Source organism: Thermobia domestica, chromosome 5 (genome assembly GCF_964235325.1).
Source record: "Thermobia domestica chromosome 5, izTheDome1.hap1.1, whole genome shotgun sequence".
NCBI classification, from domain to species: domain Eukaryota; kingdom Metazoa; phylum Arthropoda; class Insecta; order Zygentoma; family Lepismatidae; genus Thermobia; species Thermobia domestica.
The window spans coordinates 254383834-254401508 of record NC_137458.1 but is presented as its reverse complement, the minus strand read 5'-3'; the positions used below and the strand labels follow the sequence as shown (position 1 = coordinate 254401508).

Here is a 17675-nt window from a genome sequence, read left to right as displayed (position 1 = left end):
AATGCCAATGAATTCATTTTGAGAAATAAAAATGTGATCTATACTGAAATAGTAGTTCCGGTCACTCACGCAAAGAATATGTGAGTCTTACCTAATTTATAACCCGAGTATCCCACACAGCACACCGACGTCCAATGTACATCCATTTAATGTCCGGGCAAGGATTTACGGCATGTCCAGTGGACGTGTGGTTTTGGTCCATACAACGTCTAATGGATGTACACGGGAGAGTACAGGTGGCACAGTTGCCGTGCATCTGCTGGACGTGCAGAAAGTACATATTATGTCCATTTCTGGTACCAAAACGAACTAATTATGGACGTACAGACGCCCAATGGACGTTCAGAGGACGTGTTCTTTTGGTCCATACGACATCCACTCGATATACACAAGATGTTACTTTGGGACAGTTGCCATGCATCTCCTGGACGTCCATTCGGAGCTAAACCTGACCTATTATGGACTTCAAACTGATGTAGAGGATGTCCATATATGGATATTATGGGAACCTCAACGTATAAATTGTGACTATTTTTGGCTCCTACACGGACCAATTATGGCCTTTCACTGAATGTTCTAAAGGACTGTCATAGAAGGAGTATTCACTTAAAGCCCGAAACAGAAGCCATACTGTCTGGAATCAATCTATGTTTAACATAGGTTAAATTTTACCATATCAAAGCGACATTTAATAAGCCATCTTTCATCAATTTTTACTATCAGTCAACAAATACACACGTCAACATTTATACTATAAAGTTTTATGAGCAAACAAAAAAAAAAAAAAAAAAAAACAATGAGAAATATTTTTAATACGTTTAATATTTCGTACCTTTCCAGTCAAAATTCGTGTTCTGTGTTAAACGAAAATAACCGGTTTTCGATTTTTATCTACTGAAAGGTCATACTATTTGAAGATTCGGTATCAATAGCAAATCTAGTTCCAATTTTACATGATCCAATTTTAATCCTTCCTTACAATAATGCATCCTTATCTCCCGAAAGTGAGAACTCAAAATATAATTAACAAAGTAAAGTATTCTGCCCATACGCTTCAGTTAATACAATTTGTTGAATTAAAAAGCTTCAAACCAGCATCCTCTTCCACTCTTTGTAGATGCATAGAAAGATATCACAAACCGAAATCTCCCTCGATTCACTGTAAAGTTTCAAATTCATTTGGAAATATCAGTTCTCCCTTTTCCTTAGTATTGAGAACACACAACACAGCTACGCGTCACTTCTCATATTGAAACACATGATGACCAAAACTTTTTAACACTACCCCCTTTTTTTTTTGCATATTATCATACTCATAGGAGAAACATTAACTTCAATCAAAACATGCCATCCATTAATGGCCGAGAACGTTACAAATTATTGAACTTATATACATTAAAGAATAAGAAAGGCGTAACATAGAAAGAAACGAATAACATAACAATACACTTTATTGGATTGCCTCTAATTACATATACTGCTCCACAATATTTGTCTTTTTAATATATTGAATAAGATTGTAATACGATTTTCTTTCGCATCTCAATGATATTAAAAGTTTCGTATACATGTTTTATTCTTGATTATGAAATGTATTATAAACGCATAATATTGTTACTAAAATAAATATTTTTTAAAAGCAAGTGAATTTTAACCTTCTCACTGATATATCATGAGATTCTTTCTTCGTGCGCTCCATTTTTCTTTTTTCTGAAATTAAGAAAATGGGAAAATTAATTCTAGGTATAATCAACATCACAACGATCAAAGTTAAAATCAGATTATGAGGTTGCTGTAAAGTAAGGTTCTTTATGTTTAACTTTAAAGAGTAAAAATTACATGACGGATTCAACTTGGGACTTTTTGGCTTTAAACTATACAAACGGGACTCAAAGATATACAAAGTTACAATTACAAATTCCAAATTGAACTACAAATTACAAAAATGAGCTCATCCGTGGCTAAGCGGTTAGCATACGCGCTTTTGGCGTGGGAGACCCGGGTTCGATTATCGGCGGGAGCCCACGTGGTTCGGACTCCACGTTAATCAGTAGTTCCACGTCTCATATAGCCTCGCTGCTGAAAAGGACATTAAACTAAAATTAAATTAATCAATACAAATTACAAAATGTATTATTAGTGGCAGTTTCAAGTTTCTGAAAATCTACTTTTTTTCTTGCAGCCTTGGGCCACAAAATGTATTTCCTTTTCATACTTTATTCTGCTCAAGCACAATACAATGAATCTCAAATTTCAAGTTTAACCCCCAAAAGTCGTTCCACCTAAGAAACAGGCTTTCTCATTCCATTGTAAGATCGAAGAATGTTAAAGGTTTTCCGATTTTCTAAAATATCGGAAAAAAATATATACTGTAAGTACGAATATATCCCCACCTTTCCGAAATAATATATATACAGGTGGCGGCAGTGCGAAGCTCAACAGTGGCGTTCTGTTTCCAAACCTTAACCCTTTTAGGCTTTATAGTAACTTCTGTTACCACGGCGTAGTATCGTATTTGATCGCTTATTTAGGTTCTATAACAAATATTTAAACCGTTTTTTTATTGGTCAAGTCTAGGATGGACCAAAGAACACCACAGATGCGTTTTGAAACCGGATGATGAACTTGGCGACGCCAAGTGCAGGCGGAGGGGCGTGAAATTTTTCATAAAAGAAATTTCAGAAATTTTTCACGCCTTTAATTTTCAAGATATCAGATAGAAACTTTGCATACTGATTGCGTGCACCATTAGTTATTTCTCATTCTTTTTCAGATCCCTATGTGAATCCAGGGTCGGGTACGAGGGGCTAAAGTGTTTTTCGGAGGGGTCCAAAGCGGTGAGTTTTTCTGAAAAATTTCCGATTTTCTAGTTTGTTCCGGTTGATGTGTACGATACGGACATGTAGTGGTATTGTTAGAACGAGCTCGTTATATTAAAGAAAATGGCGTTTGAACCATGACTGTACCCAGGCCCGGGCCAGAAGAGCGCAAAAATTTCGATTTCATTTTTCCAAAAAATCTCCCAGTTTTTTTTCGTTTCTAGTGTATAATACGGACAAGTGAATGATACCATTGGAAAGTATCCTCTATCCTTAAGAAACAAGGTATGAACCTTGATCCTACGACAGATATTAAGGAAGCAGCAGTTGTTTGAGTGAAAGTCTCAGGTTAACTCAAAAAATGGAAATCCTAAAAGGTTTAAACATTTCTATGTATTTATTTATAGTTTCGTATCTTAATCTACTACTTATGTAGCATGAATACAAATGAATATCAAGCTGTTCGGTGAAACTATCATTTTTCTTTTCAAAAGTTTTGTTAAACACTGAGTAAATACCCTGATATTTTTAAAAAATTAAATTAAACGGGTAACTATAAGCAAGTATACTATTACTTCAATACAACACAGCTTCTTGGTATCGTAGAGTTTGTTGCCAGAGTACATTAAAGTTCATTTTCTATTCTGTACGTTATCTTGTTCATCTACCTTATGTTCTACGCAATTCATTAAAACAACCGTAATATCATTTTACTACTTTGGAAATTTGATGAATTTTATAACTTAAAACTATACTTGCTCAATAAATCATAACTAACCTTTGTTCTCTTCCCTCCTGTCTCTCCTTCGTTCGTCGCAGCCGCTTCTGAATTATCGTCTCCACTTATTCTCTGTAACTGAACCGCAAGCTTTTTCTACGGATTCTGTGGAAAGAAGAATAAGTGTTATACTTGAGTCTGTGTGTATTATTTTGACATTCTAACATCTGCAAATCTATGAGATCTAAACTATTTATAACCAGAAAATGTAAAAACAGCAACTAAAGAATTTTGCAGCAATTAACGTAATCATGCCAGTTTGCCTCTAACCAGGGCCGTAACTTGTGGGGGCAGGGAGAGCAACTGCCCCTCCAGGGAAGCTTCCCGCCGCGCCGTTCGAGGGGGCATACTTTAAGAAAATTTTTATTCCATATACTGTAATACATGTAATTATAAATGAAGCATCAAACAGGTTCACTACATTACATACACAAAACAGCACACAACAGGTAGATAAAACAAAAATGTGTCGTGGACCCACTTCAGTAAAAAATGTCTATATTATTAAGTGCCCCAGAAATCTTTATTCTTATGGCTTTGACATTTGTAAATATTGTCCCTTTAGTTAATTTGTCATGCACGGAATGGGCCCTGCAGAGAGCTGGAGGGCTCACAAAGAATAAGAGAAAGATGGAAAGACGAGATTTATTTTCGAATTTTGTGGGGAATTCAAAACAATCTTTTGGAGGGGGCTCATATATTAATGCTTTCCCCCCCAAAAAAATCTAAGTTACGGCGCTGTCTCTAACTTTAATTTAGAGCAAGACATAATATATTATGTGTAATTGAAAGGAAAAATGTTATAAGGTAGATATTTGTAATCGACTTCAAAAATGTTATCTATCTAACATTGAGCCCATTTACTACGAAAATATATTTTTCGCACATTAAATGTGCAACATAAAAATTGTACTATTTTTTTAAAAAAAGGACATAAACATATTTGAGTCATTGCACGTCAAATTATTACACTACAGCCCATTTTCAACCCGACCCTTTTCTTTCAAGTAAATTTTATTTCCGTGTTATCCTGGATAAAAAAATCATTAACTGTCTTAGGAGAAATTATGAAATCAATTACAATTTTATCTACGTCCATTATAGCTTACAATTTAGCCTTTAAATATTAAGACTAAAACCAAGTCTTTAAATATTAAAACTAAAACCAAATTGATGATGCAATATTTTTGACATTTTTTTTATATTTCAGACGCGTGTCTCTGGTAACATGCTACAAGTATGAACCTAACACTGCATTTCTACTAGGACAGTACTGCAAATGCCATCTAATTCTGGAGATGGTGTGCTATGGACTTACAAAACTTACAACCATTTGTTGACTTAAACCGAAACAATTAGACATAGACCCAAAAACGTATGCTCCTCTCAATACAGACCGATTATACTATCCTCAAACCAGGTTAAAAAATTTGGTTATAAAGAAAAGATAATAGAAAGGAAAATAAAAAAAATCCAGTTTAAGAAAATTTATATAATAGAAATTACTCTAATCAAAAGGTGAACTAAGTAAATAGGAATAAATTACATGTCCGGAGGAAAACATAAAATTAAATCGGATAGTTATTAGTACAAGTCCATCGGTGATGGAAAATAACGTTAAACTTTCTTACTGTGAGCTCACACACATGTCGCTCCACATCACACCGCTCTGCCACGAAGGAACCATGACAAACGCCATGAAGTATACAAGGAGATGAAAATTTCCTCTCACACGAAAACAAAGTAGGAAGAAAGTATTTAATTCGAATGAAAATAAAGTACAACAAAAAACTGGAAAATACCGAAAGAATGAAAAAAAAACATAGGATGTGTTAACCTGTATTACTTTTTCCTTACTAAATCTTCCTCGTTATTGGAAATATTGTAAATGTATAATATAATAACGTTACTAAATAATATATGGACGTATTTATGAAGTTTCGCAAGATATCAATACGCAAAGATGTCATTACACTATTCGTCTTCACTTACACACCGAATTGCGACTAATTTCCACTCAACCTCATCTGGTCGATATACCTTTTACGCCAAAACTTTAAAACTGAAAATTTCTATAGTTACATTGTACGTGTTAATCCAACCCCGATATTCGAAGAAAAGACGCTTCTACATCTCCTACTCCCAGCTTCTAGAAATCTGAGAGCTAAAATCTTTAACCAATGACATTTCTTCTATCCACCTGTGGCAGATATAACGAAGAAAAAAATATCACTGCTAGCATTTGCTAGTAATTATTTCAACTTAATAAATATAAAGGATACTGTAAATAATAAACTTTACTTTTATGATCCCAAAAAAAAATGATGCTATAGACCTTTTACGTTTATTTATGAACTGACATTTCTGTTTCTTGGCAAAGCGCTGATACTTAAATACGCGATAAAAAATCTATAAGGAAAACGGGGAGGGTATGAAAAGAGTTTCTGTCTGTCTCTCTCTCTCTCTCTCTCTAATCATTGTAACGATAAGTTACATACTGAAATATTGAAATGCGGGAGCGTTTCAGGCAGAACAGAGAAAAAATAACTCAGGGGAAAAAATAAATAAATAAAAATTAAAAAAATAAAAAATAAAATAAAATAAAAAACAAGTTCCTTGAAATACTCAATTTGGCGACTACTTTCATCTGAGTGTCTATGATCCAGCATCTTCAGTTTTTATTGTGCAGTATTTTCAGTACTTATATTACAATATCTGCAGATATGTTTAAGTAGATAAACACTGCATCTAAAGGTTTTTAGTATATCGTATTGTGAAAGGGTATCTTCACTATAAAATAATGCCTTCAGTTGACTTGAGGAATTCTCACTTTACGAAACGATGGCTCAGTGGTAGAGCGTTCACCTCTGGTGCATATGGCCATGGGTTCAAACCCTGTTCCCGCCAAGTGAACTTTGTGGTGGACAAACACCATGTGCGTGGGTTTCCTCGGGGCTCTCCCATTTCCTCCCACTTTCTTCATACCACCATTTAATTCATTTCTCATCATCACCACCGTCTCATTTAGCGTAACAGGTATAAGCGTGGGACGTAAAACTCAAAAATATAATTTTCATTCATTTACGAAACGACGGAGCATAAGTTATTAGAAGGGGAAGGGGAAGCAGGTGAAGAGAAGAAAGGTAAAAGAAGGAAAAGAGGTGGACTCAAGAAACTTGTGCTATTGTCGATTCGGGCCAGAGGGAGGGTTCATGTTTAAATTATTTATTTTTTACTTTTCTTCTCCTTATTTAAATCTAGCGATACACTTTACTGGGTTGTGCTGTATGCAACTTCGGTAGAGACTAAGCACCGCTTGGCGAATACATGTTCACCCCATTCCTCTGAGACGATGAGAAATGATGCGAGAAGAGCTTTTAAGCGATAACTAGAAGTGTAAAATGTCAAAGAGCTCTCATTATACTCTGAAACAAACTAGGCCTAACCTAACCTGATGTAAATGCACATAATAATGGAGCCGTTATCTGCATCCTTCCCAGAACATTTCATATAGCATTAACATATTCAAGCGGCAGGGGTGCAGAACATAGACTCGCCTCCCATTCAGTTGTAATAAAACAAGAAAGTAATGTGCCCTACGGGGCTCTAACAACCCGCCTTTATCCGCTATCGCTCGCTATGTGAATTGAGGGGTTCATCCAAGCAAACGATTCCACCATATAGAAAATTTATGAGTAAAATATGAAGGGAAACACATTTCGTGAAGGAATGAAAGTGTGAATATGAGTAATTACTGTCAGTGCACACCATATTAAAATGAATTCGAGTGATAGTGGAAGTATTTTATGTGTATATGTGTTTTTCCACTATCCTCGTTTAGCGTATAACTCTCGTAGCTGAGACGCCCGCTCCCTACGGACGTACGCCCTCCGTACCGCGCCCCAGCCTTGATTCGGGAATATAGCATTCGTGCTTTTTTTGGTCACCTAACACAAGTTGGTACATCATCATGCACTGTAGGCTTTATGCAACACACCCGAATTTTTTTTTTATTAGGCTCAGGCCAGTCTTTCAGAACCGGTGTCCGCAATGTCGTTGCTGTTAAGTTTAACGTCCCTTTCATCAGTAAGGCTATATAAGACGTAAACTTACTGATTAACTTGGAATCCGAACCACCTGAGCTCTCGCCGGTAATCGAACTCGGGTCTCGCATGTCAACTACTTAGCCACGGAGGAGCTCACATCCGCAATGTATTTATACTTATGGTATTACTGCTGTATTGCCAGAATACGAAAATAAGAAAAAGGAATATTATTTTGTTTCTTACCCAAAATACTAGATATTGGCCCTGGCTCACTTGATAATGATTATTGTTCGAAATACGATGTGAACCTATGTCATAAAAGCTGGTTCTTAGAACACTGACTAATTTGTGCTAGTGGCCAGTAAAAAGCACGAATGCCATCTAACCGAGTCAAAACAGGAGAGCAGAAACAGCGTCCGTAGGGAGCAGGCGCGTCAGCGGCGATGAGTATACGCATAAACGAGGATGGTGGAAAAACAATTTCATCAAACAGTTCATTTCATAAAATGCACGCCTTATGTGTTGCACAGCTTTGGGGGAGATACTACATGTAAATACCAAAATGTAATAAATTAGATTATACTCGATTAGGTTTGGTTAAATGTTCCTCTTCTTTTCTGTAGCTTCAATTTGTTTACACTAGTCACAATAAACTTTTTGCCTGTTTAGTAGACCATGCCTTTCACACAATTTCGACAACTGACACTCATTTTTGTATAACTTCATAAAACTCAATCACGATATGACACAACTTTTCATTTGCGCACAGCCTTTCCCAAAAATCATAACAAATATACCGCCAAATAGTCTCTTCCACCCCCATATATATAGCGTAGCTTACAATATCAAAAATCACTAACGACAAGTATTTTGGTAATTATCACCCTCAACTTACTTTTACTCACGAAACAAAAGAAACTCTCCAATTAAACTGGTAAATTTTCTAAAATTGGTCCGGCAATACAGTAGTTAACCCATACTGAGCCGTCCTGAAGTCAATCTGCAAGTAGTAATGGAGCTCCTCATTTTGTGCATGCTGGGCTAAAAGAAATACAAAACTCTAATCTAACCTGTAAATGTAAGAAATCTGTCAAAATTTGGTAGAACCGTCTTCTCGAGTAATGTCGAATTGAGACCTGAGCTTTGGTACAGAAGGAACGAACCTCACTAGTATCTTATATGAGGGTCTTATTACACCCTTCACCATCTGAATTCACTGATTTATATATATATATATATATATATATATATATATATATATATATATATATATATATATATTACCAATTCCCATGTGCCCATCTACGTTACCCCAGCCTATTATAATACACACGAATATAAGATTTGAAATGGCATGTCGAAGTAATAGTGAAGTTATCCACGTCCTGAATTGTTCCTTCTTAATTAAGAATTGATTTATAATTGATAATGAGTTACTTTTTAAACATACACAAAAACTATCAGTTGTATAATAAATGGTGCACCGGAATAAATCTAAATAAACAAATCACTCATCATATCTTACCTCTTTCGCAGTTCCTATTCTCTCTTCCTTCTTCACTCCAACATAGAACTAAAAGTATTAATATTACTGCAATTTCTACGCTTCTAATCAACCACTCAATTCAAACCTGCTGAGAGTGCACTGTGCAAGGATCTGCGCATGTGCCGTCACTAACAATTGAATGTTGTTTTCCGTACGTCCCTTTTTTATCCAGATCATGTAGGTCCGTCGACGTTTCATTCGTGGATTAAATATTGACCTCCAACGGACCATCCACTGAAGTCCAGAAAATGGATATTCACTTCTGAACGTAATATGGACATCCAATGGACCGTTCACTCAAGTTCAGAATGTGGATATCCATTGCCGAACGTAATATGGACCACCAATGGATGTTACGCATAAGTCAACGTACTAATACTGGACGTTCTGGATCTAATATGTACATCCACTGGCTGTGATGTGCTCTGTGCGATTTTTTAATTCCCAAGAATTCTTACATAGATTCCATAAACCAATTAACTCCTCTTCAGATTGAATTACTTTTCGTATGAATTCGACATTTAGGGGCACACGCTTCAGGTAAAATGTGCCTTATTTACTTTTACTACTTTGGGTAATATCATAATTCGAGAATGTATCCTAAACATTCAAAATCTTTTGGCAAATTAAAGTACCATGCCTTATTTAAGACCACCATTACACTGCATAATTTACGTTTGTGGGATTCCGTAAAGCTAGCAAATTCTCACATTCATTTTATATTATAATTAACATATCTCTTTGAAATAGCCCTGTAAAGAAGAGTTACACAGCTAGAAAACTCTAGAGCACATTACGCAATATATTCTTATATGCTTGGTTGCGCTATCTATTTACCTATAGGATTTATCTATAAGAATTGTACAAGTTAATATGCTAAACTTTCTTTTGGGATGGAGATGTGATTCATGGACGCATTGCCGCTGTGAACTCTCTAGTAATACATTATACCAGTCAGTACATGGGGTTCTATTAACCCGAAAGATACGACCGTCATGGTATTAGTCTAGTACCTTACAGATATATTTCTCCAAAGAAATTTGATTGATATAGTGATTTGATATTTTAGTCTTTCAAAATATCCCAAAACCTGAGTAATCAGGAACCTTTAAAAAATTGTAGAAAGAACAGTTCTGAAAATATCTCCTACTCGGAAAGTTAAACCTATCACCTATTGGTGTTGTTCGTTTCATCAGATCTCACTTTCGTGGATTACATGCGTCCAATGGCTGGAAATGCTCCATTTCCTAAACTAATTCATTGTTTAATACTTAATGGTTCTGTAAACTACCTAAGAATAAGAGTTAAAATGAACGTTTATTAATCAATGGGTTTTCATGTTTCTCCGGTCAGTTATTAATTGAACCAACCAACTTCCGCAAAACATACACACACATATGCTAAAAATAATGATAGCTGATGGACAGTTCCTTAAATATTCGTCTCTAGTTTGTCAGTAAGAGAAAATAGATGTTTCTGTTGAAAGGACAAGCTGCAATCATGAAAGTGAAATATCTTTCTTACTGCCAAAGGGAAAAAATATTACGGAGCTTATTAGTTGACTCAACGTATGTTACCTTATTAGGTGTGTCGTTTTGACGAAAGTGGTAAGACAAATATGTTTTATTTACAGTGATAGGCGCTTTTGAAGAGGGGTATCACAGTTAAATACAAAGGAAAGATCTGATAGTAATTCAGCGCCTAGAGAAAACTTTTTCTGATATTCACAGTCTGATACAAAGTACACAATCTGAATATACCTATGCCATGTAGTAATTGTCCTCGTACTGGCAGACGAAAATAACGCTTTATCACAAATTAGCTCGAAACAAACAAAGCTGACTCCGATGAATGGATATTGTAAACTGGGTCCTCGTTCAATGTATTTAAAAGGAAAAGGCAAGCTCATATAGACTGGGAAATCAAAAAGATCTTATGTTTGCAACTCTCTCCTTTTCCACCTTGGAATAACGGCATTAAATTCATAATAATCTAGTCTGCATTTTCTTTGTATGACGAATGTAATATGATTACAGCCACATGACAAAACTAAATAAAACATTCTTTCAAAAGAGTCCAAATGACCCATCAGATGGTGTTGTATTATTTGATGTCTCTTAGCATAATATCTTTAATTATCTTTACTTATGAAAGGAATTTAATGAAAAGTAAGATATTTTTAGAAATTAAATGCCAGTCTCTAGTTCTGAAGAAGGCAGAATACATAGTTAAAATGTAATTAGGTCACTTAATTTTAATAAACAAATAGACAATCAACAACTGTGAGATTTGTATACCTAAACTGTAAATTTTGAAGGTAGCGTTAGACAATTGTATTAGCATTTTTTATGTACGAAATTATGTTTCAAATTAAAATAATTGTCGTCTCCGTCGTCGGAATTAGGAAGGGATGTATCTTTTTTATTTTTGTTTACTACTTCGTTGATATTACATTTTGTGCAAATCATAAACTTTTACATCCACCACCTTTGTTTACAGAGTCAGTGATAGGGATGTCAGGATATGCCTGACCCACAAGACAGGAATTTAAAATTTCTCTCGAAGTTGTAGTCACGGGTGAGACCTCTTGTTGTGATTTTCACTACCCTATATGCAATATAATTAATTCCTCATCCCTGAAACTAACATCCGAGTTGAGAACAACCTATATCAAAATCTCTCGAGGCAAGAGGGAACTTCTGTTCCAGCTCATTACGCAATAATAAATGATGTATGAGGAAGTAACAATATATCAATAGTACAGGAATTACCACAAAATGAGTAATTTGAATATTATATTTTGTTCATACATTTTAAGTATCATTTTTGTTCGAAGAACTTAGATTTTAGAAACAAATTTCAAATTATTAAATGAACACTTCTCGACATCGAAACGATGAAGAAAAAAGGATCCAACTATACCTGAGAAAGCTAAGTAAGAATTAGATATAGAGTATTAGTAATAGTAAATATTAGAGATAGAGTACTAAACATAGAGTACTAGTAAATGTCTGATTTCCTATATGCTGTCATTCTTGAGCTTCATAATTCCTCTTTTTCAAAATATTGCATATTGCCTCTGATTCTTTATGATGCCCTATGAGTTTAGTTTCGAAACTATGAACTTTATCATGCTTGTTCAGATATAATCTGATTTTGAAATTATGAAGTGAGTGTTCAAATTTTAGTTTGACGACTAGGTAATTAACGTTATACGCTATATATCACTATTATAGCATAATAGTGATATACAGAAATTTTAAGTTGCTGAACATGTATAATCAATTAAATTATTCATGGAAATGATATGTTTGTTCTAGATTGGTATTCGAGACATATTAGAGGACGGAAAGGCCGATTTGAGTGGTATTTCGGAAACCAACAAAATAAGCGTTACCAGTATTTTCCAGAAAGCTATAATAGAAGTGAATGAGGAAGGAACTAAAGCATCTGCCGTTACAAGTTAGTACCTTTGCTTTAACTTTCAAACATCTAATAATAAGTTAGAAAATGATAGTTTAGAAAATGAAACTATGGATAATACACTTTCTAGTATTGGAAATACAATGTTCGCTTTCATGTCTAGTAGAAAACCAACAAACATACTATAATATAGAGTAGACAGACGTTTCGTGTCTAAGTCCACAGTTCTTTTACATATATGGAAAACAGACTGAAGAATCCATGCATTCAGGAAGCATTAAGTTGTTCCATAGGGTTGTTTGAGAGTACACTTGAAAATACAGTTGTTAGTAATTTCTCTTAACAATTTCACACTACGGCATTACTCATGAGAAACCGTGGCATAGGATTGTATCTTATTTAAACCGGACGTCGCGAGTAAGTGAATGATGTTTGTTTATGTAATTTTTATTTATCGAAACGAAACTTGACTGTCGCTCGAAGGTTTTGTAACATGAAGAATTGGTCTCAAAGAAGGCACTTGTGTTGATATAACTGAATAGCAATTGTAGCGTCCCCATCAGTTACAAGTCAAGGACACAGGACCAGCAGTCGAATAAAAAAAAAAAGATATAACCAAAGAATACTGACTGGTCACCACGTACTCAATCTAAAAGGAAACACCACAACAAACAGGACTATGGACATTCAGATAAACTCGAGCTTAACAAAAAAATCTTTTAATCCAATATTCAAATTCAAGTGTAAAGCAAAATGTATAATATAATATAATATTATATTATATTACATTATATTATATTATATTATATAAATACAAAAAATCAACTATTAAGAATTTTATTACAAAAAATCCTTACTCTGAATATATTCTTATGCGTTAGGTAAGTGTACATCAACATCTTCAGCAATCGATTTTCAAAATAATCAGCAAGTATTCAAATGGTTAGAATTAATTGACATCAATTACCAAATAGAAAGTCAATTTAGTTGTAAAAATATTTCTCCTGAAATAAAAAAAATCTCAAATCTGAATATATTAATATTACAAATAGAAAATCCAATACAACTAAAAAATGTTAAAATCTTATGTTTTAACAAGAGATCCAAGCAGTTTGACAAGCTTAATTCAACACTCTCCCAGAAATACTAGGAAATATTATATAGTTCATTATTAATCATTAACTCTTCAGTTTTACTACTAAGTTGGCAATTTTATCAATATATTCCGCTACTTTGAAACCAAAACTTCCAAAATTAATTCCATCAACATGTAATCAGAGCTTGATGGAAAAACTATTTATCACTTCAGTTATTGATTCTATTCTCTGACAACAACATTGTATTTTTTTTTCGTAATACAAGTTTTGCATAAGATAACGATATGTGCACCGATTATTAACGGCTTTTCAATAATAACTCAGCTTCATTGAAAGTAATTTAATGATACTTAGAAATATATAATTGGCATAATAATAGTACTAAAGTAAGTAAATTTCAAAATACGCTTAAGATAAAGATATATGTAAATATTGGATTGTTCAAACTTAAATTGTTGATAAGTCAACATTAACTGTGTTGGATCGGAACATTTGTTGAGTGGGTGGGTAAATTATGTATTTCACTCAGAATTTCAAAGTCAATCAAAGAGATTGTTACAGAAATCATTCAGATACTAACTTTGCTCACAGCCGTCTCTCAGGCAAGAGGACACCCAAACTACTGCCTTCACCATAAGTTTAATGAACCCACTAAACTACAACTAATGGTCAAACTCAGGTTCAATTACCAATTTCGATTTTCAAGTTAAATACCACATTTTTACCTTTAATACTCGTACGACCAGGCTTCAACTCCTCTATCATTGTGCTTTCTACTATTTGTTTCTCGACTTTATTATCATCGCTCAAACTCAAAACGAAGTGAGTCGCTTCAATTGCAGAAAACGGTAATAAAAAATGTAATAACCTCGTAATTTAACCAAAAACAGAAAATTTATCGATAACCAGAATAAGAATTCTACAGACAGTCCTAGAATACCAAACTAATTCACTCTTCGATCAGCGACTTTCACAAATTTAATTCTCAAAAATACATTAAAATAATAGTAAACAATACAACGAGTAGGGTGGATAGAAAAAACTTTTTTTTTTCGAAATCGACAACGGCTCATACGGGAAAAGTTGCAAACAATAACAGTAATTCACTGAAGTTTTTTCACATTTTTTGGACGATGTCTTCCGGTGCCGCAATCGACCTAAAGTATTGGAAAAGTTAACATAGGCAACACCCATTACACAATATGTAGACAGTCTGTTTTATCTACAAATACGATTCGAAAGTAGCATATTTCTCTACGTGATCGTTCTTCAACTTTATGTACTGTACTGATATCACAAATATGTGTATTCTTTGCATATTTCTACAAAATGACTTAAAATAACGCGGAGCTCACAACGAGTTGAGTTTCTGCCCTATTGGACCTGAGTAAGCCTTTGGCCTTGTGGCATATCTTCTCCATCCAAATGTTGAAACAAGTGGTGCAGTGGAAGCTAGTTACAACGGAAAGGACACACTAGCACTGAATATCCCTTCGTTGTCGTTTTTCGGTACTGACAAGGCTAAAAATGTGCTTACCGGTATTGCTTGCAGTTCCATCGCAGCCCGTTGCAAGGTCCGCCTGTTCCGCCTGAGGAAAGATCATTATAGCTGTCGTGGTGTCAAATCTGGTACATGATGGTGGTGTGACGTGCCCGAAGTAAGCAGAAACAGGTAGGCAACAATAGTGTCGTGGCGCTCTTTCACTTCTTGGATGGAATGTGTTCCCTTTTTTCTTGCACATTAGTCTTGTCCGAAGTACTGGCCCCTACCAGCGTGACCAGATATATTTTCATTCTGTTGGACTTCAGAGCTGTGTTTCTATTTTCCTCTTTTAATTGTCAATCTATCTATAATGCTCTGGGGTGTTTCTTCTGAGATAAAGTCTGCGTCCTGAAGCGTAGCTGAAGCAACGAGAGCCGCTTGTCCGACAGAAACACCTGTTCTGTAAGCCTCAGAAGATGTTCTAAAGACGAATAATGGATTGTGTGATCTTCTGTCTCCGAATATAGGCTGGTAGTTCAAAATCAGACCCTAACGTAAAGGTATCAGACTCCTCCGATGTATCATCAGAAGTCATAGGTATGTACTCCCAATTCAATCTTTGACTTTCAAGTCGAATCAGCTGGTACCGAAATCGATGTTTGTTCTATCTTCTTTCTTCTTTGATCGGCTGCTTGTAGAGGCCTTGTAGTCGTAGCATCTAGGCCGCCTATTATCATTTTTCGCAGTCTTAGTTGGTATTGCAAGAATGTTTGTTCCCGGGTTGGAATTCGTAATTCTTTATTGCATACGTAATCATTCAAATCTTTGCACCACAGGCACATATATCAAAGAGGCGATCAAACGCATCTTTAGAAAAGTTCTACACTGTTTTGCTATTTTTCCGTTGTGATGATTTGAAAACTCCGCGACATTTTCTGCAGTAACTCAAGACTTTTGTTACAACACGTTTCTTTGGAATAACGGGAATGGATGATTTTTTCCAATTGTCTATCACCATATTACGGTTGTTGGCAATACTTCACTTAACGGCAAGTCACGGCCATTGCTCTCCGGAGACAACTGTAGTATCACTAAGTTAACAAAACGCATGACGTCACCACACGTCGGCAAGTGAGTTACATTTAATTCAGAGAGCGTACCAAATAGATCACTATTCACAGGCTGACGGGAAGTCCTCAGAAGAGGCTTTTCCACACTCTTAACGAAGGGAACCGATAACCTAAAAACGGTGGTGGCACTGTGGCAATTGTAACCAACATTACACTCGTTGCAGGCTCCTTACTCCGTACTAAGTCGATGTTCTTGTAAATTGTCAAACAATATGTTTGTTTGTTAACCATTTATAGCTAAATAACACTCAGCAACAATCAACAAACATAATAACAACTGCGAATCACACACTTCAACCTCAAATATCGCCCCTCTCCGTCAACACTAAAGAGTCAACACATTAATCGTATCGGAGACGACACTACACTAAAGGAAAGCACAGCCCCTCCCAGCAACCTACCCCCCTCGGCCATGTTATTCATTTAACGGGAACTCGCCCACTACCAGAAACAAACACTAACTGTATCGCATTGCCTTGTTGCGCACAACAACGGGATCGGGGCTCGATTTGTCATTCCTATTTTTTTACGTATGTTAATAAATTAATTTTTATTGTTAAAACAAGCAAGGAACTATACATTTTATTGATGTTAGTACAGCACATAAAGTTGATGAACGATCACGTAGAGAAATATGCTAGTTCCGAACCGTATTGGAAGATAAAACAGACTGTCTACATACTGTGTAATGCGTGTTGCCTATGTTGACTTTCCCAAAACTTTAGGCCGCTTGCGGCACCGGAAGACATCGTCCGAAAAATGTGAAAAAATTCAGTGACCCACTGTTATGGGTGGGCAAATTTTTCCCTGTGAGCCGTTATCGATTTAGAAAAAAGTTTTTTTTCGATCCACCCTAACAACCAGCAATAATGAAAAGCTAATACACACATCTTCTTCCGTTTGGTAGATGCAATGGAATGCTACAGGTATGTTGTTTATGACGTTTAAGATATTTTTTTCGACTGCTTTTGTAACATTAGAAATTCGTTTCTAAGTTTGGGATGTTTAAAACTGTGTTCTGCTATGGCTTTCTTCTTTTCGATAAGTATTCTATCCACAACTATCGTTTGTAAAGTGAAGATGTTTGTATTTCACTGTTCTCACTGTGATATCACTGCGATTTTGTACTTTACACTTGAAGTGCTTCGTAGTGGTGAAATTAGTACTAATATATATTACGTACCTTATGATATCAAAGTAGCTACTTTTTGGTGTTGACCACAAGTTTGATATGGAGACAGGCTCGTTTTAAGCTTAAGACTGTCCCACGTTTGTAGGCTAGTTGAGCATTGTGCTCTGACCAAGAAGATTGTCTGAATTAGGGTCATGCATATCAGGCACGTTTGATACTAG

The 17675-nt window shown here is 35.3% G+C and overlaps 1 protein-coding gene across 1 annotated transcript in view; it reads left to right on the top strand.

The window, feature by feature from the left end:
- Positions 1–17675, top strand: part of LOC145685481 (leukocyte elastase inhibitor-like) — a 159232-nt gene that overhangs the window by 106833 nt on the left and 34724 nt on the right. The window contains exon 7 of the mRNA XM_081757878.1: positions 12510–12651. Within this exon, the coding sequence (XP_081614004.1) occupies positions 12510–12651 (142 nt within the window). The remainder of the gene's footprint in view (positions 1–12509; positions 12652–17675) is intronic.